Here is a 20611-nt window from a genome sequence, read left to right on the forward strand (position 1 = left end):
TTGTCCAACCAGCATATGCGTAACAATAAAAGCCCACACAGGAGGGGAAAGTTTGGACGTGAACACTTTTCAGTATGCCGCCCCCCTCTGAGTGGTCGATGCATTACAGGTAATGGAGCAGGCGATTTGCTGCCTTGTGCTCTCTTGGTACAACTGGTGCTGTATCCCTTTGTTATGGTAAGAGAGGTTGGGGAAAAAATAAAATGCAATTTACAGACTGTCAAGACTAGAGTGATCTGACTTCAATCTGAGAGAAATTATAGCTGCACGAGGCCTATAATCAGAGACAAAGTGGCTCTTTGAGGATCAGCACAGCGTCGAGTGGCGTAGTGTGGGGCAGAGCGTCCAAATTACATGTACTAGCTTTATTAACAAAGTGCTCCGACTGCACCACCTGAATCAGCCCTGTCTTTAACGAGGCTCTTGCTACCTGCGCCGCTAATTGGCCGCCCACCCATTCTCCCCTCCACTGTCTCTCCGGCTAACACTACCTGGCCCAGTTTGACTTAAGGAGAAAAACTTTTAGTTTAGTTTGTTGATTCAACCAATTCAAAAAAACAAGCACACATATAGCTAGAAAATCTTCAGCATTACTCCTGAACCTGTATAAGCACACATTAACAACACCTGATCTGGTGCTGTGATTATGTGCACCCCTAACACGAGGAAAGTAATCAGTTAGATATCTGGGCGCAGAACCAAATATACTACTGTAAATCAAACATAGCTCAATGGGACTTAGGGAGAGGCACTACAACGTCTAGGGTGGTGACTTGCTGTTATAAGTTCAGCAGGTCGGTGTTCTGTTGTTGTCACAGCTTGTTAATAGTCTAAAATACTGAAGAAGGTGCAGGGGAACTTGAAGAGTGGAACCTTTTTCTCACTCTAAAGCACACACCTGAGTTAAAAGAGGCTACATCTCAAACCTGACTGAGTTAAACAGAGGCTACATGGCTACATGTCAACCCTGACTGAGTTAAAAGAGGCTACATGTCAACCCTGACTGAGTTTAAAGAGGCTACATGGCTACATGTCAATCCTGACTGAGTTAAAAGAGGCTACATGGCTACATGTCAACCCTGACTGAGTTTAAAGAGGCTACATGGCTACATGTCAACCTGACTGAGTTAAAAGAGGCTACATGGCTACATGTCAATCCTGACTGAGTTTAAAGAGGCTACATGGCTACATGTCAACCCTGACTGAGCTAAAAGAGGCTACATGGCAACCTGACTGAGCTAAAAGAGGCTACATGTCAACCCTGACTGAGCTAAAAGAGGCTACATGGCTGACTGTAACCTGACTGAGTTAAAAGAGGCTACATGGCTGACTGTAACCTGACTGAGTTAAAAGGGGTCTACATGGCTGACTGTAACCTGACTGTACCCCTGCACATCGAGCCAGTACTGGTACCCCGTGTATATAGCCAAGTTATTGGTACTCATTGTGTATTTATTCCTTGCGTTATTATTTTTCTATTATTTTTCTCTATGCATTGTTCGGAACGGCCCGTTAGTTAAATATTGTTTTATTAGTCTACACCTGTTGTTTACAAAGCATGTGACAAATACAACTGTATTTGATGGAGACTCCTTTCCGCATGCAGCCCTGTCAGGCTGAGGAGGCCATGTTTTTGCCCTAGTACTACACGCCTGATTCCACTAATCAACTCATCATCACACCTTTAAATCAGGTGTGTAAGGCTCGGGAAATACTGTCCCAGATGTACATCTGCATTAGGAGCTGAGTCTGTCAGGTACTTTGTCCCCCTGCCTAGGAGTCAGACAGACACATCCTATAGTCCTAACCCTCCCAGCGATAGGCCTGAACCTATCCTGGTGGTGTATAAAGCTGTTATGAGTCATATTGCCTGATAGAACACAGTTATCAAATGAAAAGTTCTCTAAACATCTCATTACATACTAGACCTACAACATGCTTTACCATTCTCTGGATTAGAAATGTCAAGCAAACCCAGTTCATGACATTTTGTAGTAGGACAGGCAGGCTGTGTTTTGGCCTAACCAGCACAAATTCAGAGGGAAACATTGCCCTCTTGTGACTTGAATATTGCATAAATATTTATTCAGGCCTATATTATTCTGGAGACATATAGCCAGTATATTGCATACTGGCCATAAGACTGACCAAACCAGGAAGGATATGCACTGAGTATTACCAAACATTATGAACACCTTCCTAAAATTGAGTTTGCACTCAGAACAGCCCCAATTTGTCAGGGCATGGACAAGGTGTCAGGGCAAGGTGTCAAAAGCGTTCCCCATGTTGACTCCAATGCTTCCCACAGTTGTGTCACATTGGCTGGTGGACCATTCTTGATACAGACAGGAATCTGTTGAGCGTGAAAACCCCAGCAGCGTTGCAGTTCTTGACACAAACCGGTGCGCCTGGCACCTACTACTATCAAGGGCACTTAAATATTTTGTCTTGCCCATTCACCCTCTGAATGGCACACATACACAACTAAACCCTGTCTCTCCCAGGACCGTGGAGAAATGCACGGTTCACCCTCCAGCCTCCCTGGACCTCAATGCTCCCAGGTAGGTAAGCCGAGCACCAGCAGCGTGAACAGGTGTGATGTTCTGATAGGCCAGGGAACAGGACAAAACAAGGTCGTGTTCCTCTGCTCTGACCTCGCTGACACGTAGACAGATTTTATAACCCCGGATAGGTATTTTATGTATCAACTAACCACATCTTATGTTTTAGCATTTTGGTGCAAAACTGCACAGTTGATGACAGGGAAGGCAACCATTGGTTTATGCATGCAGCGTTTGAGCAGGGGAAAGCAACCAATAATAGCACCTGTACGCTTGTACCTTACTGCACAACACCTGCAACATATTAGGCACTAATAGCAATATTGGATGCTTGCACACAAAATCATTTCACTGCTTTCAATAGGCCTATGTAATGTAACGACCTAGCAAATGAATGCTGGTTGCCAGTCTGTTTAGCTGACATTCCAGTCCTTGTACTCCAAGTCATGTGAATATGAAGTACAAGGAGTTGAACGTGAGCTTTAAAAATAAAAATGGCAACCAGGCAAGACAGAACCCGGTACCAACCATACAGACTCGGGCGATAGTTTTCTTTGTAGATTATTTGTGCCAAAATGTTAATAATACGATAATTACCATGTTCATTCATGCACACTTATTGTAAATTAATGTAGGAATGAACTGAAATTGTTCAATAAAAACTGTTTTCATAAAAAAGGGCTTTTCTCCCGCCATCAACGGGGACTGGGAAAGTGCCATCTGGACAAGTTGAGGGCGGCAGAGCCTGGAAGAGCGGGAAATAAAACACAATTAAACTAGCTAACCTGCGACTGCTCTAAAGTTTACCTACCTTTGGCACATGGAAACAAACTAACAATAATCTGTAGATAAATGTTTCTCTGGTTAAATACAACTATGACAATAGAAATGGTCCTTCTGTAGCTCAGTTGGTAGAGCATGGCGCTTGTAACGCCAGGGTAGTGGGTTCGATTCCCAGGACCATCCATACGTAGAATGTATGCACACATGACTGTAAGTCGCTTTGGATAAAAGCGTCTGCTAAAATGGCATATATTATTATTATAGAAATGTAGCCCACCTATGAATATGAGTGGTTTTAGGACGAGCTCAATCTGGTAAACGCCGGATATTTTCCCTTCGTTCATACTGCAGACAGACTTGATGCCTCAGGCTCGGCTGTCCCTGGCTGTGTGCACCTCCCTGCGAGGTGTTTCAGCTCGAGCTGCCATTGTCTTCTGAATCATCTAGTTAAGCGCAGGTGTCTACGATGGAGGACGAAATAACCGTAAGTTTACTTTCACCAGTTTAATAACTTTACTTGCCATCTTGCTAGCTAGCTTAGATGAATATGTTGTAAAAAAAAATATATATATATATGTATATATATATTATTTGACAACATATTAATCTTAGCTAGCTAGCTTTTTTAATATATATATATGTATATATATTTTTTACAACATATTAATCTTAGCTGGCTAGCTTTATATATATATATATATAATATGTATGTGTTTAGCGAAGTAGCTAATCAGATAAGTGTTGCGTTTGTGTGTCGGTATATTTAATTGTGATTCATGTAACAATGGGTTTCCAATACTACAATTATATAAATTAATGTCATATAACCAGCAAGTTAAAATGTCCCTCTTCAATGCTAACGATATTGTCTAGCAATCACTAATGTTAGCTTCCAGTGCATAAAGTTAGCAAGGTCTTTAGTTTAGATAGCTAGATAAATTATGTTAAACTAGCGTTATTTATGTTCAGTTATATGTCGCTTGATATAGATAATGTTTTCCAAACCAGAGTAAGTTATGTTGTAACTCGTTTATTGGTAAATGGTGATTGATCTCGCATGTTTCTCCTGATCGAAAATGTGTTGGCTGACTCTTGTTAGCTTTTAGCTAGCTAACTAGCTACGGTCTCTCTCCTAAACATTAGCCTAGCATTGTGCAGTTTCTCATGCATTTCAGTAAACCATATTATAGGCTTTAAAAAGCAAAAGGTCACTCAGGGTTGGCTAGTTATTCCCAGCTCTAGACAAAACAAAAGTGCATCTACAAAGACAACCTCTTTTCAAGCCGCAGTTGTCCCCAAGAATACAGTCGTAGAGACAGTTTGTTTTGAAAGATCAAAGGCTTACAACATACCCTTTGTCTTAAAGATATCAAACGATATTGCTTTGTAAAATAGATCATTTTTGCTACATTATCAGAATTTCTCAGCATTGGTGAGGATGGCCAATCCAGTGATGCTCTTGTTCTGTTTCAAGCTAATCTCAATCTGCACGCAGACCAGCACTCCCTCTCCTCCTCCTGCTCCAGTGTCTCATGACCCCAGCAACGACACCTCTCCCTCTCACCATGCCCCCCGCTTTGGCACCATCATCCCTAACCGCATCTTTGTGGGAGGCATTGATTTCAAGGTGACTTTTGTCTCTTTCTTTACTTTCATAGGGCCTCCTGGTTTCGGGTTTGCGACCTAACTTGACCTTTTTGCTGCTGCATGTTACTGGACCATGAAATGGGTGTGTTCTTTTTGTGTGTAGACCAATGAGAGCGACCTGAGACGCTTCTTCTCCCAGCATGGAGCAGTGAAGGAGGTGAAGATAGTGATTGACCGTGCTGGGGTGTCAAAAGGGTGAGTTCAGTTAAACTGTCAATGTTCTGCCCCGCAGACTGGATGACACCTGCAATGATGTTCATTAACTAAAGTATGACAATGGAAATGTAATCCAGGGACACTGTATCATTGCCTTGTGTTTGTGTCCGTCCCACAGATATGGCTTTGTCACCTTTGAGACTCAGGAGGATACAGAGAGAATCCTTCATGATGTGAGTAACTAAAAGTACATTCTTTGACAAAAGGGTTCCAAATGGGTTCTTCGGCAGTCCCCATAGGAGAACCCTTTTTGGTTCCAGGTATAATTATTTTTGGTTACATGTAGAACCCTCTGTGGAAAGGGTTCCACATGGAATCCAAAACGGTTCCCCTATGAGGATAGCCGAAGAACCCTTTTAGGTGCTAGACGGCACCTTTTTTTCTAAGAGTGTAGAGCCAATATACAGATATATATACATATGTACAGATTAGAGGTCGACCTCTAGTACAGATATGGGATAGAGACGATACGATACAAACCTTATATCTCCTTCTAGAGGACAGCTGCTCAAATACACATTAGGTTTAGCTCAGTCCATCACCAGTAAAGACATGGTCATAGGTAGTAAATGTTCAGTGTAAAGTGATCTGTCTCAATCTGTACCGGATACCCCCTGTCACTCTGCCACCACCACATCCCCAGGCTGACAGACTGTGCTTCCGGGACAAGAGGCTCAACATCGGCCAGGCCGTCCGCAAGCAGCAAGTGGGAGGTCACCGTAAGTAACAGAGCCCCGTAGAGCAGGGGTAGGCCACCCTGGTCCTGAAGTGCTTTAACCGACCAGGTGTGTTGAATTTAGGCAGTCACTGAACTGATCAATTAGCTCCTTTGGTCAGGTGGTGAATTTAGGCAGTCACTGAACTGATCAATTAGCTCCTTTGGTCAGGTGGTGAATTTAGGCAGTCACTGAACTGATCAATTAGCTCCTTTGGTCAGGTGGTGAATTTAGGCAGTCACTGAACTGATCAATTAGCTCCTTTGGTCAGGTGGTGAATTTAGGCAGTCACTGAACTGATCAATTAGCTCATTTGGTCAGGTGGTGAATTTAGGCAGTCACTGAACTGATCAATTAGCTAATTTGGTCAGGTGGTGAATTTAGGCAGTCACTGAACTGATCAATTAGCTCCTTTGGTCAGGTGGTGAATTTAGGCAGTCACTGAACTGATCAATTAGCTCCTTTGGTCAGGTGGTGAATTTAGGCAGTCACTGAACTGATCAATTAGCTCCTTTGGTCAGGTGGTGAATTTAGGCAGTCACTGAACTGATCAATTAGCTCCTTTGGTCAGGTGTGGTGCCTAGATTGAACAGAATCCTGCAGCACCTCAGGAACAGGGTTGTCTTCCCATGCTGTAGATGAGTGACAGCTGAAGTAGTAGCATTACATAGTGGTGGAAATGACTTTTTCAACACATTTGTAATGCATCATTGAACATTTGAACTATCATACCATATATGGTCTTATCTTGATCGTGGTGGGTGGGGACTAGTGTGCTCTTGCACTTGTTGCCTTTAAAATTCTGAATCATCACCTGGGATTGAGTGTCGACAACGTTTGCCTTTGTACATAACCTTGTGGTTGACTTGTGCCTCCTTCCTCCTCCACTCAGCAAACAGCTTCTCTGTGTCCAGCCATACTCCTGCCATGATACCCACCCCCTGTGGAACCATGTACCTCACCACCCCTACAGGCTACCCCTACACCTACCACAACGGAGTGGCTTACTTCCACACCCCAGAGATGAGCCCCTCCGCCCCCTACCACTGGCCCGTGAGTCCTATCCTTCACTCAGCCATGTGCTCAGGCCACATCTTCCCTGGTGGTGAATGAAATGTGCATTCTACATGAAGATTTGATTTGAACACACAGCAACATGTGAGAATCATAGAGAGACTACTGATCATGTTTCATCCAGGAAACAGACACGACATACTACAGTGTTTTAGTCATTTTATACAATTCGTTGCATTTGATAAAATCTTAAGTTATTGTACATTTGCTTTTTTTGGCGTAAAGATAAATGTTATTTCGTACATGGCTGGTGTCCCGCATATTACATGTGTGTCTGTGTCCTTGTAGTCCCGCTCAGTGCCTGGTTCTCCAGTCATGCTGACCCACCAGCCTCCACCCATCTACCAGCAGCCAGCCTACCATCACTACCAGGTCAGAGCAGACTGTCCTGGATCGTCTCACCACCACCATTACAGCTCAGCTGACCAGCCTGATCCCCGATCTGTTTGTGTTCTATAGGCAATGTTGTCCATGACCATAGGAGTTGGCAAGACAGCACAAACAGATCTGGGACCAGGTTAACCGTAGTCACCAGTACAGCATCATAAGACATCCATTGTAAATACTGGTACCTCAGCCAATGACAGCCAAGTCAGCTGTTCAGATGTAATGGTATTGAGGTGTTATCCCAGGAGAAAGCTGCTGTACTCCTGGGTACTGATCTGTTTCCTATACTCTGTGTCATTCAGGCCCCTACACAGTGTCACCCTAGTCACCTGCAATGGAACGTTCCTCAGGTAAGGGAAGGAGATGGGCTTCTGTGCTCTTCACCTCTATGTTTGTGAGTGGGTTTTTATCAGAGGCAAGGTGGATCCTAAATGTCAACTAATTGTGTGTGTGTGTGTGTCAGTCTCCAGTGCCCTCCAGCCCAGTGTTGTACATGCAGCCCTCTGAGCTCCTGTACCAGCCCATGGAGCAGCCCAGCGACGGGGGATGTGTCCAGCCTGCCATGCCCCTCATAGAGGCCCCCATCCCTGAGGTTGATAACATCCTGACCTGGGTCCTATTCATTACGCTCAAAACCGAGAGAAAAAAAACTACCTTGGTCCAATAGGAAAGGCACATTTGTATTGACTGTTTCAAAATGTTTTGCCACAGTACGACCTACTGAACACAACCATTTTGTAGTTCCCTCGGTCAGTGTACTATTTCCCATATGCTACTTCATAGCGTTAGCATTAGGTGACAGTTGATGTATAAAACCGTACTCAGTGCTTACTTGTTCTACCATAGCAGCAGTTCATCGACCACATGGTGCAACCAGCCTACAATCACACGTTATCATACTACCCACAAAGTCCAGGGGGGATGACACCGGTGATGATACAGCAAGAACCAGGAAAGGTACCCGTTATAATACCAGTATACCAGTATAAACTTATTATGACATCATATGATAAGGCATGCTAGAGAATCATCTCTATTGGTCTGTTGTGATGAATGATTGTTGGAGAAGGATTGTCATGTGTTGTGTCTGTTACGTTCCCCATCTAGGAACAGAAGTTCCACGCCATGAGGCGAGGTTACCCCTCCTCGCCGGTCAGCCTGAAGCCCAGGTACGGCCGCAACCCGCACTACGCCCACCTGCGCAAGGAGTACCGCCCAGAAATCACCACTGACCCCTCCCCTCCGCCCGCCACCGAACCACTCAAGTAGAGTATATCCACGTTTCCTTTCAGCCAATGAAACGCCCATCTCCTCAGGCAGAAAGACCCACTTCTCTATCTCTCCACCCGCTTCTCAATCTCTCCATGACCCTGTCTCCTCCAACCTTTCACACGCATCATATTATTCAGTCCAGACAACTATGTGCTCGCTGAATGTTCATCTGTTTAGTATAATTTAATAGAATATTGAGAATATGAATCATTTTAGCTACTAAAAGGTACTGTAAGCACTATGATGTAAGTGCTCGTTCTATCACTTCTGGACTGAAAAGGTGCATAGCTTCCTCTGGTGTTTTTCCCACGACTCAGGGAGGGATAACTAGCTCCTGGTACTGCATTGTACTGTTGAACTGTTTCATAACTAACCCAATGCACGATTGAGCTTAAAGTTAAGCTAAACGATCTTTTGTAACAAGAATGTTCCTCCTTTGGCATTTGTGTCAAACTTTTGCCATGTAATCGTTCAGAGTATAGAAGCAAAAGGGAGCTATTTCCTGATACTGCTTTATAATGGCCTATTGGCCAATCACACGTTTTCTTTTTCAAATGAGCTCTTTACGCAAAGCAAAAAAGAAGTCTAACGAAGATTACTGCCGATATTAGTTCTAAATAAAAGCTCTCTTATCTGCCATGGGGCATGTTTATCTCATTGGTATTAGAATAGTCAAGATTACTGTCTTTATAATGTGACTGCAATACATGTTGGAAAAGGTATTTTAAAATAATTAGGCTGCTGTCACAGAGGAGTGCAAATAGATCCCTAGAGTTAATCGTTACATAATTCTCCAACTGGATGAAAAAATACATAACCAGGAGGTTATTTTATACATTTAGCATTTTTATGTATCTCATGTTTTCAAGAGCTGTTTCATATAGATTTAGCTGTGATTGTGAGTCTCTAAAAACAATGTGCCCTCCAGATGAGGGGTAACATCAAATTAACTCTGTCCACTGGACTGGGACCACAAATAAAGTACAATGAACATCAGTCAAACAGATTCACATGGTCTTTCGTCGGCTTTGTGTGACGGCTGGAACATTTCAAGATTGGAAGGTCAACAAGGCAAGCTCTTTTTGCCGCTCTTTCCTGCCTGTAAATTATTCGCCTCATCTTCATCAACTTCAATCACCCTGGGTTCAGTCATGAGTCACCCTGGGTTCAGTCATGAGTCACCCTGGGTTCAGTCATGAGTCACCCTGGGTTCAGTCATGAGTCACCCTGGGTTCAGTCATGAGTCACCCTGGGTTCAGTCATGAGTCACCCTGGGTTCAGTCATGAGTCACCCTGGGTTCAGTCATGAGTCACCCATGGTCTACACGGTTTGGTTACTTTTTCTCCTGCATCCTGTCTTGGTCTGCTCCCTCATTGGTTATGCATGTATTCTGTTGAAATTGTATTCTATAACTGATAAGCTATGGGTGTCAGAGTTGAGGTTTAACTAAAGAATTTATGACATCACATATTTCATTGAGGCCTATTTTTTTTGAATAATTATTTGAATAGCTGGATTGCATGTACTATGAGGTGTCTGGTTTTGTTTTGTGTGAACTGCGATTCACTTTCATTTCATGATCTTCCCTGTAAAAATATATATATAATCAGGGTAGAAACATCTCGAATTTTCCACAACTGTTCATAATTGAAAAGTTATGACGTTTTGCTCTGAAACATACTTGTTTTCTTGTTGAGAATTGATCATAGTGAAAGTCAATGCCAGAAGAAAAGAAATGACAGAATCATTTCTTAAATAAGTGCTCCCATGTTCTGTTAATTTATCATTAAAATAACCGTTTAGGTCAATTTGATTTGGTCAGTTACTAATAAAACAGAATTAAAGTTTGATTTGAAATGACAATTTTAGGAAGGGTATTTTGTTGTATTCCAAGCATGCCTGTAATTCCTCAATGTTCCATTTGAATAAACAGGTTTTACTCTTTACATATTGTCATAGCACCACATTGTCAAGTCAATGTGTCTTGCTTTTTAAAACATACATAAATGTTGAACTATTTATTACAATGTTAGACGTTTGAAGTTCAGTTTGGGGATATCCCACCTCTACCTCCTGTAATCCCATTACTCAATCTGAGGAGCAGATCAACTATGCTTTGCTCCAAAGTACAGCCTTTTAAAAAATGTCATATTGTTTTGGAGTTAAGATATGCTCTGTTCGTCTACCCTTTTTATAAATGAGGCGAAGTTGTCTTGACCTTACAGTTAAGATGTTTTAACATCAGTGCATGTATGTTTTGTATATAGTTCTGAACACTAACTAACATTTGGATGTTTACTTTGATGTTCTTCTGCACATTACATTGTGCCTTGTTCTTTCTGAATATTGGGGGGGGTGTTTAAGACTTGTTGTGTTCAGAAGTGGGTCGTCTTGTTGGTACGAATAAAGTTTGAACCCTTGAGGAGGATGGATACGTCCGTGTGTCATTGAGCCCAGAGAAACAACCCTTACTGATGAAATGGAAGCCCGTTTGAAAACGTTGCACTGCTGTGAAAATGTGAAGACGACAGGTCACACATGTACAATAGGAACACATGGCACTTGATTGTAAATATGGGATATTTGAATAAGAAACAGTGAATGGATATATCCACCAGGGACAAGACGCCAACACAGTCAAACACATCGTTGTGTTGCCTGAGTAATAGTTCATCATTTGACAAGAATATAGAAAGTGAATGAGACATAATTGTGCTTTGAAAACCTAAGGCATTTCTGAGTAGCTGTCATTAATATTAACCAATAATGAAAACATCAAATTCCTTTATTTTAAATAAATACAGTGAGTGATTGTTGCCCTAAATGACATGAACGTAAAACACCCCCATCCCCTTCTATAAAAAACAGTTATTAGGAAAGCAGTCCTTGTGCCATGTCAAAGCTGTAGGAACTCTGGCCCAGTAAACAGGCTATCCTGCGGCAATGTTGCCTTTTTTTGGCTCTGGGTTGAAGCTTCCCCTTGGTACAGATCAGCTTCCCAGCCCCTAATCTTAACCTCAGCCGATCTAGGATCAGCTTGCCCTCCCCTAATCTTAACCTCAGCCGATCTAGGATCAGCTTGCCCTCCCCTAATCTTAACCTCAGCCGATCTAGGATCAGCTTGCCCTCCCCTAATCTTAACCTCAGCCGATCTAGGATCAGCTTGCCCTCCCCTAATCTTAACCTCAGCCGATCTAGGATCAGCTTGCCCTCCCCTAATCTTAACCTCAGCCGATCTAGGATCAGCTTTCACTCCCCTAATCTTAACCTCAGCCGATCTAGGATCAGCTTCCCCTCCCCTAATCTTAACCCCAGCTGATCTAGGATCAGCTTCCCCTCCCCTAATCCTAAATTCAGCCATTAGTGGAATAAAACCCTAAAAAACATTTTTGTTATAGTCTGCAATTAATCATGTCCTTACACTTCCTTAATCTAGGATGGAAGACTGACGTGGTTTTATATACAGTACAGTCAGAAATATCAGGACTATTAAATACCTGTTATATCAACCTGTATAATGTAGCCTGTTTATTAAATACCTGTTATATTAACTTATAGCGCTACATTAGACCAGAGTTCCTGACACCTAGAACACAACAAAGGCTGCATTTACTCAGACAGCCCAATTATGATCTTTTGCCACCAATTAGTCTTTTGACCAACCAGAGCAATTATTTTGCCCATAAGAATTTGGTTGCCTGTGTAAACGCTGCCCAAGGACCAAACAAAGCACATGATAAAGTAACTAGCAAAGGGTGTCACAGTTTATCAGGTACACCACCCTGTTCACCAAAATGATTTGCTCCTACAGTGAGTCACGTGGCTGTGGCTTGCTCTATAAAGCAGGCAGACAGGCATCGAGCCATTCAGTAACTGTTTGATTGAATGCTAGAATGTGTCAAACTAGCGGCCTAAGTGACTGAGCGTGGTGATCGTCTGCTAGGCGCACCGGATCCAATATCTCTGAAAGAGCCGGCCTCCTGGGATTTTCACGCACGAGTGTCTAGAGTTTACTGTGAATGGTGCGACAAACAAAAACCATCCAGTCAGCGGCAGTTCTGTGGGTGAAAACAGCTCGTTGATGAGAGGTCCAAGGAGAATGGCAGGCTAACAGGCTGGCCACTAACAGGCTGGCCACTAACAGGCTGGCCACTAACGGCACAGTACAACAGTGGTGTGCAGAACGGCATTTCGGAACGCACAACTCGTCGATCCTTGTCACGGATGGGCTATTGTAGCAGACGACCACACGGGGTTCCAGTCCTATCAGCTAAAACTAAGAAGAAGCACTAGTGGGAACGCAATTACCAAAACTGGACAATTGAGGAGTGGAAAAACCTTGCCTGGTCTGATGAATCCCGTTTCCAGGTTCATGCTGATGACAGTCAGGTTTTGGCGTAAGCAGCATGAGTGTGTTTACCCATCCTACCTGGTGTCAACGGTACAGGCTGGTGGCGGTGGTGTACTGGTGTGGGGAACATTTTCCTGGCACACGTTAGGTCCCTTGATACCAATTTAGCAACGATCGAACGTCACAGCGTATCTGAACATTGTTGCTGACCAAACCCAATAGAGAGAGCATCTTTGGGATGAGGTAGACCGGACTGTTTGCAGCATCAATGTTCCCGCCATCCAATCTGTAGCTACGGCGTGATGCCATCCCGTCTGCATGGACCCACATCCATGTGGAACGTTTCCAACAGGCTGTTTTGGTGGCAAAGCGGGGTTTGACCCGGTACTAGATGGGTGTACCTAATTAACTGGCCACAGTGTATATTGGTTAGTCATTTAACCACAACATTGTCTTGTTCTCTGAAACATACAAGCTAAATTAGGATGTTCATACAATATTGAAAATATTCTACTTAAAAACTGGTGATTTTAGTGTACTTTAGTGTATTGTGTGGTTGTGGGTGGGTGTGTGAGACAGCCATGTGTTTGAAATAGTTTGGCAGGGTGTAGCAGATCCTCTTCAGATCCCAGTCCTCAGGCGTCGCTCTCGCCCTCTGCTTCGTTAGGGTTAGTCTCATCCTCCATGATGGGTACGATCAGGTTGTCCTTGGACATCAGGTTGTACTTCATCACGAAGCGCGTGAACCGATGGCACAGGAACGTCTCGTTCTGGAGAGGGCAAGAGCATTCGCTTGAGTTTTCCTATATAAAATCACAACGTTTCTAAACCCAATGCTAGTTGAAAGCTGAAGTCACTGGTAACCAATACACCAGAGTCAAATTATATTAAGTTCAATGCAACAAGTATCATCACAATCACAGCTGAATCTATGTGAAACCTGTTGGGGTAAGAGTTAGGACGGGATTCAATCTGATCAGGCATTGTAGCACAATGTAAAGGTCATTTCCCATTGTGCCGACATATTCAGCGTTAACCGTGGATGTGACCTCCGCAGCCGCTGGAACGTTCAACAACGCAGGATCAGATTGGATCCCAGCCTCAGGGTTTTGGGTTAGTGCTTTACAGTATGTACAGCCTCAGGGCTAGGGTTTTGGGTTAGTGCTTTACAGTATGTACAGCCTCAGGGTTTTGGGTTAGTGCTTTACAGTATGTACAGCCTTAGGGCTTTGGGTTAGTGCTTTACAGTATGTACAGCCTCAGGGTTTTGGGTTAGTGCTTTACAGTATGTACAGCCTCAGGGTTTTGGGTTAGTGCTTTACAGTATGTACAGCCTCAGGGTTTTGGGTTAGTGCTTTACAGTATGTACAGCCTCAGGGTTTTGGGTTAGTGCTTTACAGTATGTACAGCCTCAGGGTTTTGGGTTAGTGCTTTACAGTATGTACAGCCTCAGGGCTAGGGTTTTGGGTTAGTGCTTTACAGTATGTACAGCCTCAGGGTTTTGGGTTAGTGCTTTACAGTATGTACAGCCTTAGGGCTTTGGGTTAGTGCTTTACAGTATGTACAGCCTCAGGGTTTTGGGTTAGTGCTTTACAGTATGTACAGCCTTAGGGCTTTGGGTTAGTGCTTTACAGTATGTACAGCCTCAGGGTTTTGGGTTAGTGATTTACAGTATGTACAGCCTTAGGGCTAGGGTTTTGGGTTAGTGCTTTACAGTATGTACAGCCTCAGGGCTTTGGGTTAGTGCTTTACAGTATGTACAGCCTCAGGGTTTTGGGTTAGTGCTTTACAGTATGTACAGCCTCAGGGCTAGGGTTTTGGGTTAGTGCTTTACAGTATGTACAGCCTCAGGGTTTTGGGTTAGTGCTTTACAGTATGTACAGCCTCAGGGTTTTGGGTTAGTGCTTTACAGTATGTACAGCCTCAGGGTTTTGGGTTAGTGCTTTACAGTATGTACAGCCTCAGGGTTTTGGGTTAGTGCTTTACAGTATGTACTGCCTTAGGGCTAGGCTTTGGGTTAGTGCTTTACAGTATGTACAGCCTCAGGGCTAGGCTTTGGGTTAGTACTTTACAGTATGTACAGCCTCAGGGCTTTGGGTTAGTGCTTTACAGTATGTACTGCCTTAGGGCTAGGTTTTGGGTTAGTGCTTTACAGTATGTACAGCCTCAGGGCTTTGGGTTAGTGCTTTACAGTATGTACAGCCTCAGGGCTTTGGGTTAGTGCTTTACAGTATGTACAGCCTTAGGGCTTTGGGTTAGTGCTTTACAGTATGTACAGCCTTAGGGCTTTGGGTTAGTGCTTTACAGTATGTACAGCCTTAGGGCTTTGGGTTAGTGCTTTACAGTATGTACAGCCTTAGGGCTTTGGGTTAGTGCTTTACAGTATGTACAGCCTTAGGGTTTTGGGTTAGTGCTTTACAGTATGTACAGCCTCTGGGCTTTGGGTTAGTGCTTTACAGTATGTACAGCCTCAGGGTTTAGTGCTTTACAGTATGTTAGTGGTTTTACAGTATGTACTGCCTTAGGGCTAGGCTTTGGGTTAGTGCTTTACAGTATGTACAGCCTCAGGGTTTTGGGTTAGTGCTTTACAGTATGTACAGCCTCAGGGTTTTGGGTTAGTGCTTAGGGCTAGGCTTTGGGTTAGTGCTTTACAGTATGTACAGCCTTAGGGCTAGGTTTTGGGTTAGTGCTTTACAGTATGTACAGCCTCAGGGTTTTGGGTTAGTGCTTTACAGTATGTACAGCCTCAGGGCTTTGGGTTAGTGCTTTACAGTATGTACAGCCTCAGGGCTTTGGGTTAGTGCTTTACAGTATGTACAGCCTTAGGGCTTTGGGTTAGTGCTTTACAGTATGTACAGCCTTAGGGCTAGGCTTTGGGTTAGTGCTTTACAGTATGTACAGCCTTAGGGCTTTGGGTTAGTGCTTTACAGTATGTACAGCCTTAGGGCTTTGGGTTAGTGCTTTACAGTATGTACAGCCTTAGGGCTAGGCTTTGGGTTAGTGCTTTACAGTATGTACAGCCTTAGGGCTTTGGGTTAGTGCTTTACAGTATGTACAGCCTTAGGGCTTTGGGTTAGTGCTTTACAGTATGTACAGCCTTAGGGCTTTGGGTTAGTGCTTTACAGTATGTACAGCCTTAGGGCTTTGGGTTAGTGCTTTACAGTATGTACAGCCTCAGGGTTTTGGGTTAGTGCTTTACAGTATGTACAGCCTCAGGGTTTTGGGTTAGTGCTTTACAGTATGTACAGCCTTAGGGCTTTGGGTTAGTGCTTTACAGTTTTTAGGGTTAGTGCTTTACAGTATGTACAGCCTCAGGGCTTTGGGTTAGTGCTTTACAGTATGTACAGCCTTAGGGCTAGGGTTTTGGGTTAGTGCTTTACAGTATGTACAGCCTTATGGCTAGGTTAGTTTTGGGTTAGTGCTTTACAGTATGTACAGCCTCAGGGCTTTGGGTTAGTGCTTTACAGTATGTACAGCCTCAGGGCTTTGGGTTAGTGCTTTACAGTATGTACAGCCTCAGGGCTTTGGGTTAGTGCTTTACAGTATGTACAGCCTTAGGGCTAGGGTTTTGGGTTAGTGCTTTATGTACAGCCTTAGGGCTAGGGTTTTGGGTTAGTGCTTTACAGTATGTACAGCCTCAGGGTTTTGGGTTAGTGCTTTACAGTATGTACAGCCTTAGGGCTAGGGTTTTGGGTTAGTGCTTTACAGTATGTACAGCCTTAGGGCTAGGGTTTTGGGTTAGTGCTTTACAGTATGTACAGCCTCAGGGCTAGGGCTTTGGGTTAGTGCTTTACAGTATGTACAGCCTTAGGGCTAGGGTCTTGGGTTAGTGCTTTACAGTATGTACAGCCTCAGGGCTAGGGTTTTGGGTTAGTGCTTTACAGTATGTACAGCCTTAGGGCTAGCGTTTGGGGTAGTGCTTTACAGTATGTACATGTGTAATTACAATTCATAGAATAAAGACAGTCATAGAAAATGCTTACCTCATACTTGTCAAAGATCTGACGATGGTGGAAGTAAGCGTGGGAGAATATCCTGTAGATCCGCCGGCAAACTGAACCCAGTTTCCCTACTGAGGACTCTTTAATGCTCACTCTACCATAGAACAGAGACCAAATCAGGTCACAGCAACTTTATTACAACGCTTACAGCAAATGTAGGTAGCTGCATATATCAGTACAATGCAAATGATCATTTGGATAAAATGGTGTTACATTTTAAAAAATGCTTAATTTCTGTGTGAAGGGTGCTGGGGGTTAATGGGAAAGTTAAAGTCACAGGAGACACAGGAACACGGTAAACAGTTGTTACCTGCTAGGGAAGTACTTGTTACTGTTGAGGAGGCAGGCGGCTCCGTCCAGAGTGTGTCTGGTGTAGTCGATGGCTGGACACTGCAGGAGACAGCAAACACAACAACAGGCTTGAGTACCAGCCAATGACTATAATGGTGTTATTAGTTCTGGCATGGTGAATGTTCGGTGCCAGAGGACAACTATCTTGTAGTCCTGTGTGGCTCAGTTGGTAGAGCATGGTGCTTGCAACGCCAAGCGTCATGGGTTCGATTCCCACTGGGGCCACCCAAGTCACAAGTTTGTCTATAAGTCATATGTAGAGGATACAGTCCAACGAAATGCTTACTTCAAAACAGAAAATGTATGCAAGCATGACTAAGTCACTAAGACTAAGTGGCTTTGGATAAAAGTCTAACTGGTTTATTAGTATTATATTCTTATACCAGGGAAAGAGGGTAGGAACTGGATGAGGGATCCGCCTCTACAAATGCTGTGGGCAGAGAGGACCTTACCTCTTTGGGAGTCTTGTGTGCAGCACAGAGGAAGATCCACTGCTCTGTTGCTGTCATCTGGGTGCATGTGTCTGGGTGGCATTCTCCCTGTGAACAGACAGAGTACATGTTAGTAACAGACTTACTGGACGTTACCACTCCAACAAACAGTGTGAGAAGAATGGATGTTCAACATGATCTTCCTGAAGAGCTATGTCACAGGCCTGGGCAACACCAGTTCTCCAGGGCCTGATTGGTGTCACCCCTTTTCTCCTTCCCTAGCAAACACAGCTGATTCATTAAATGTCATTCTAAACTGAAGATCACAATTAGGTGATTATTAGAGTCAGGTGTGTTAGCTGGGACTGGGGCAAAACTGTGACACCAATCAGAACCCGAGGACTGGAGTTGCCCAGGCCTGCTGATCCATCGTAAGAGCATACCTGTAGTTTCACAGCAAGTCCGTTCAGCTCCAAACAGAACTGCCTAAAAATGGAGGACACGAGACAAGACCAAATGTTAAAAGGAGGATGTGTTTTCAGCACCAGTACACATTTTGGATGTCCACATGACTTTCTTCTAAGTGGTAAACGGCAGCCACTACCTGAGGTGTTCGTACTTCCAGACCCCCTCATCCTGACCCTCTGGGGGCTCCAGGATCTTGTCCATGTTGGAGCAGTCTGTACGGATGTTCTGTTGGATGTACTGAAAAGAACCACAGACTTTAGAAGCAGAACAGAACTGCATTAAATACATCACCTGACTAAGCCATTCTACCTCAGCAACTCAAATGGCAGAATAGCAGTCTGATTGTTGTCTACATTTGAAAGATTACAGTTTCTCTGATATTTTGTCTATATGCAACTGCTAATCCATACTGGAGAATGTTACAGAGAACTGCTCACACAGATCAGCACTAGCTACATAGCTAGTAGAATGCCTGATTAGACTTCTTCAATTAACCACGGTGTCATCATATGCAAATGACTCAAACAGTAAGATATTTCAAACATTAAAACAGAGACATCTGACTCCCACCTGCTGCACAGCCAGTGTGCTGTCCATCTCCTCGAACGACTCATCGGGCCAGTTGTAGAAGTCCTGTGGGCATACACAAGAAACTCAGCAGGGCAAACGAACTGCACTGATTCAGCTGACAAAAAGACCTCGCCAACTAGCTTATCTCTGTCTGGTAAATGAATAGGTAGCTACTAGCCCAATATTGGACTAAAGGAGCCTAACATTACTCCTTATAGTCCAAGGACCTTACATGTTCTGTTTAAAGGGTGAATTGGCTCTGGAAGCCAAATACTCAATCTAAATCCATTCTCAATTGTGTTAAAGTTCTAGGACCATAAATCCCTCTACGTTCATGTCACATCCAAATTATTTCACAAATGCAAAATACAGCTTACTGTACACCAGTGAAGGCTGTTGGGAGGAGCTATAGGAGGAAGGGCTCATTGTAATGGCATTCCAATGAAGGTCCTCATATAGCTCCTCCCACCAGCCTCCACTGGTTTAACCTGTTAACACAGTTGCAGTGAACAGTGTTTTTCAGTGACAACATGTTTGTGGCCTGTCTTCAGGTTACACACCGTTGTTCTGAGACGCAGAGATAGCTAATTAGCACAGGTACCTTAAGAAGCGTTGTAAAATGGAAATATGCTCATGTGGTCCCCTAACTGTTTAAAGGTGTGTATCAATTTAACATGTTTGTTGTTGTTTTTACATTATTTCTCGTCGCTATGAAAGGTCGGTATGTTTCCAAAATCGTACTGCAAACTATCCGTGTTAATGTTCAGACCGAGTGTCGCGGCTCTTACCAAAACTCCCACATTCATCCAGTGATTTATGTGTAATCTAATGGCACTGAGAGTCATGATTAAGGGCGAGGTAGTTAGCTCCTACATAGCTACCTGTATATTCTATTTTCAGATAACTTCAGACAATACAAACAGGCATCGTTTGATAGCTGTGACCAGCCCATATCTTATAGCTCCTGACTTTGACTGGCGAGCCAGCTGGCTGTATGTAGCCTCGCTAACTAGCAACATTAGCTAGTTAAGTAAGCTAACGTTAGCAGCTGACAAACGGGCCGTCTAGGAAAGGATACAAAATGTGCCCAAGTAAAAAAATACAAGACATGAGCATTGAACACACTCAAATTAAACCATGTTGCTAAAATCTGGTACCTTTTCTTTAGTCCCTGGTCGATTCCTCCTCATAACAGCTGCACCCTCCGCCATGACCATCTCGACTGGAATCCGGATGTTGCCAAAGCTGGAGGAAGTGTCAGCTCGCCGTGCAAGTAGCCGATCTTCTGACAGTAACAAAAACACATTGCGGATTTGATTGCACTTCAGGGGTGTATTCATTAGTCGGATTATGTTGGAAAAACGTTTCAGAAAAAAGAAACCGTTTAAATCAAATAATATAACATATAATTGTATTTGTCACATGGGCCGAATACAACTGGTGTAGACTTTACCATGGAATGCTTGCTTACGAAACCTTCCCAACGACACAGAGTTTAAAAATAAAGTAGTACAAGAGGAATAAAATAAAATACACAAGATGGAACTACAGTATATACACAGGGAGTACCAGTACCAGATCAACATGAAGAGGCACGAGGTATCTGAGGTAGATGTGTACACGAAGGCAGGGCAAAGTGACTAGACATCAGGATCGATAATAAGAATAGAATAAAGAACAGAGCACCAGCAGCAAATTATTAGTGTAAAAGTGTGTGTTTGTGTTGTGTCGGTCTTTGTGTGCGTGTGTGTGTGTGTGTGTTGCAGTGTCAATGTAGTGTGT

At 43.6% G+C, this 20611-nt stretch overlaps 2 protein-coding genes across 6 annotated transcripts; one reads left to right on the forward strand and one right to left on the reverse strand.

Annotated features, from left to right (window-relative positions):
- The first annotated feature begins 3081 nt into the window (after positions 1–3081).
- On the forward strand, positions 3082–11083 carry LOC118376000 (protein boule-like). 3 transcript variants are annotated; one of them, XM_035762649.2, is made up of 11 exons: positions 3082–3828; positions 4840–4971; positions 5095–5186; positions 5326–5380; positions 5851–5926; positions 6816–6976; positions 7286–7369; positions 7687–7734; positions 7848–7976; positions 8231–8341; positions 8492–11083. In XM_035762649.2, exons 1-11 carry the CDS (start codon positions 3811–3813, stop codon positions 8651–8653), a joined length of 1068 nt encoding a protein of 355 aa, XP_035618542.1. In that variant the 5' UTR covers positions 3082–3810; the 3' UTR covers positions 8654–11083. The 3 variants fall into 3 exon arrangements, with proteins under 3 accessions (XP_035618542.1, XP_035618540.1, XP_035618541.1); XM_035762647.2 differs by having other exon boundaries at positions 3083–3828; positions 4819–4971; XM_035762648.2 differs by having other exon boundaries at positions 3087–3828; positions 4819–4971; positions 8234–8341.
- Positions 11084–11424: 341 nt separating this feature from the next.
- On the reverse strand, positions 11425–20568 carry LOC118376001 (MOB-like protein phocein). Of its 3 annotated transcripts, none has more exons than XR_008095955.1 (10): positions 20405–20568; positions 19987–20114; positions 18830–18892; positions 18396–18496; positions 18235–18277; positions 17813–17899; positions 17320–17399; positions 16992–17103; positions 11968–13778; positions 11425–11925 (listed from the first exon to the last, which is right to left on the reverse strand). XR_008095955.1 is itself a non-coding variant. In XM_035762650.2 (9 exons), the coding sequence occupies exons 2-9, from the start codon at positions 20044–20046 to the stop codon at positions 13644–13646; spliced, it is 681 nt and encodes a 226-aa protein (XP_035618543.1). In that variant the 5' UTR covers positions 20047–20114; positions 20405–20568; the 3' UTR covers positions 11425–13643. The 3 variants fall into 3 exon arrangements, 1 of the variants encoding a protein (XP_035618543.1); XR_008095956.1 differs by having other exon boundaries at positions 11425–11883; positions 11926–13778; XM_035762650.2 differs by having other exon boundaries at positions 11425–13778.
- Positions 20569–20611: the final 43 nt, after the last annotated feature.

The sequence above is a fragment of the Oncorhynchus keta genome, chromosome 37 (assembly GCF_023373465.1).
Source record: "Oncorhynchus keta strain PuntledgeMale-10-30-2019 chromosome 37, Oket_V2, whole genome shotgun sequence".
Taxonomy (NCBI): Eukaryota; Metazoa; Chordata; class Actinopteri; order Salmoniformes; family Salmonidae; genus Oncorhynchus; species Oncorhynchus keta.

What these genes read in the sequence shown, in the direction of transcription:
- LOC118376001 (XM_035762650.2), bottom strand. Translation starts at nt 20,046, where the DNA reads ATGGTCATGGCGGAGGGTGCAGCTGTTATGAGGAGGAATCGACCAGGG. An exon ending in GACCAGGGACTAAAGAAAAG is followed by an intron (nt 18,893 to 19,986) that starts GTACCAGATTTT and finishes GTATGCCCACAG; the next exon opens with GACTTCTACAACTGGCCCGA. An exon ending in GCACACTGGCTGTGCAGCAG is followed by an intron (nt 18,497 to 18,829) that starts GTGGGAGTCAGA and finishes GGTTCTTTTCAG; the next exon opens with TACATCCAACAGAACATCCG.
- LOC118376000 (XM_035762647.2), top strand. An exon ending in TGGGAGGCATTGATTTCAAG is followed by an intron (nt 4,972 to 5,094) that starts GTGACTTTTGTC and finishes TTTTGTGTGTAG; the next exon opens with ACCAATGAGAGCGACCTGAG. An exon ending in CAGCCTACCATCACTACCAG is followed by an intron (nt 7,370 to 7,686) that starts GTCAGAGCAGAC and finishes TGTGTCATTCAG; the next exon opens with GCCCCTACACAGTGTCACCC.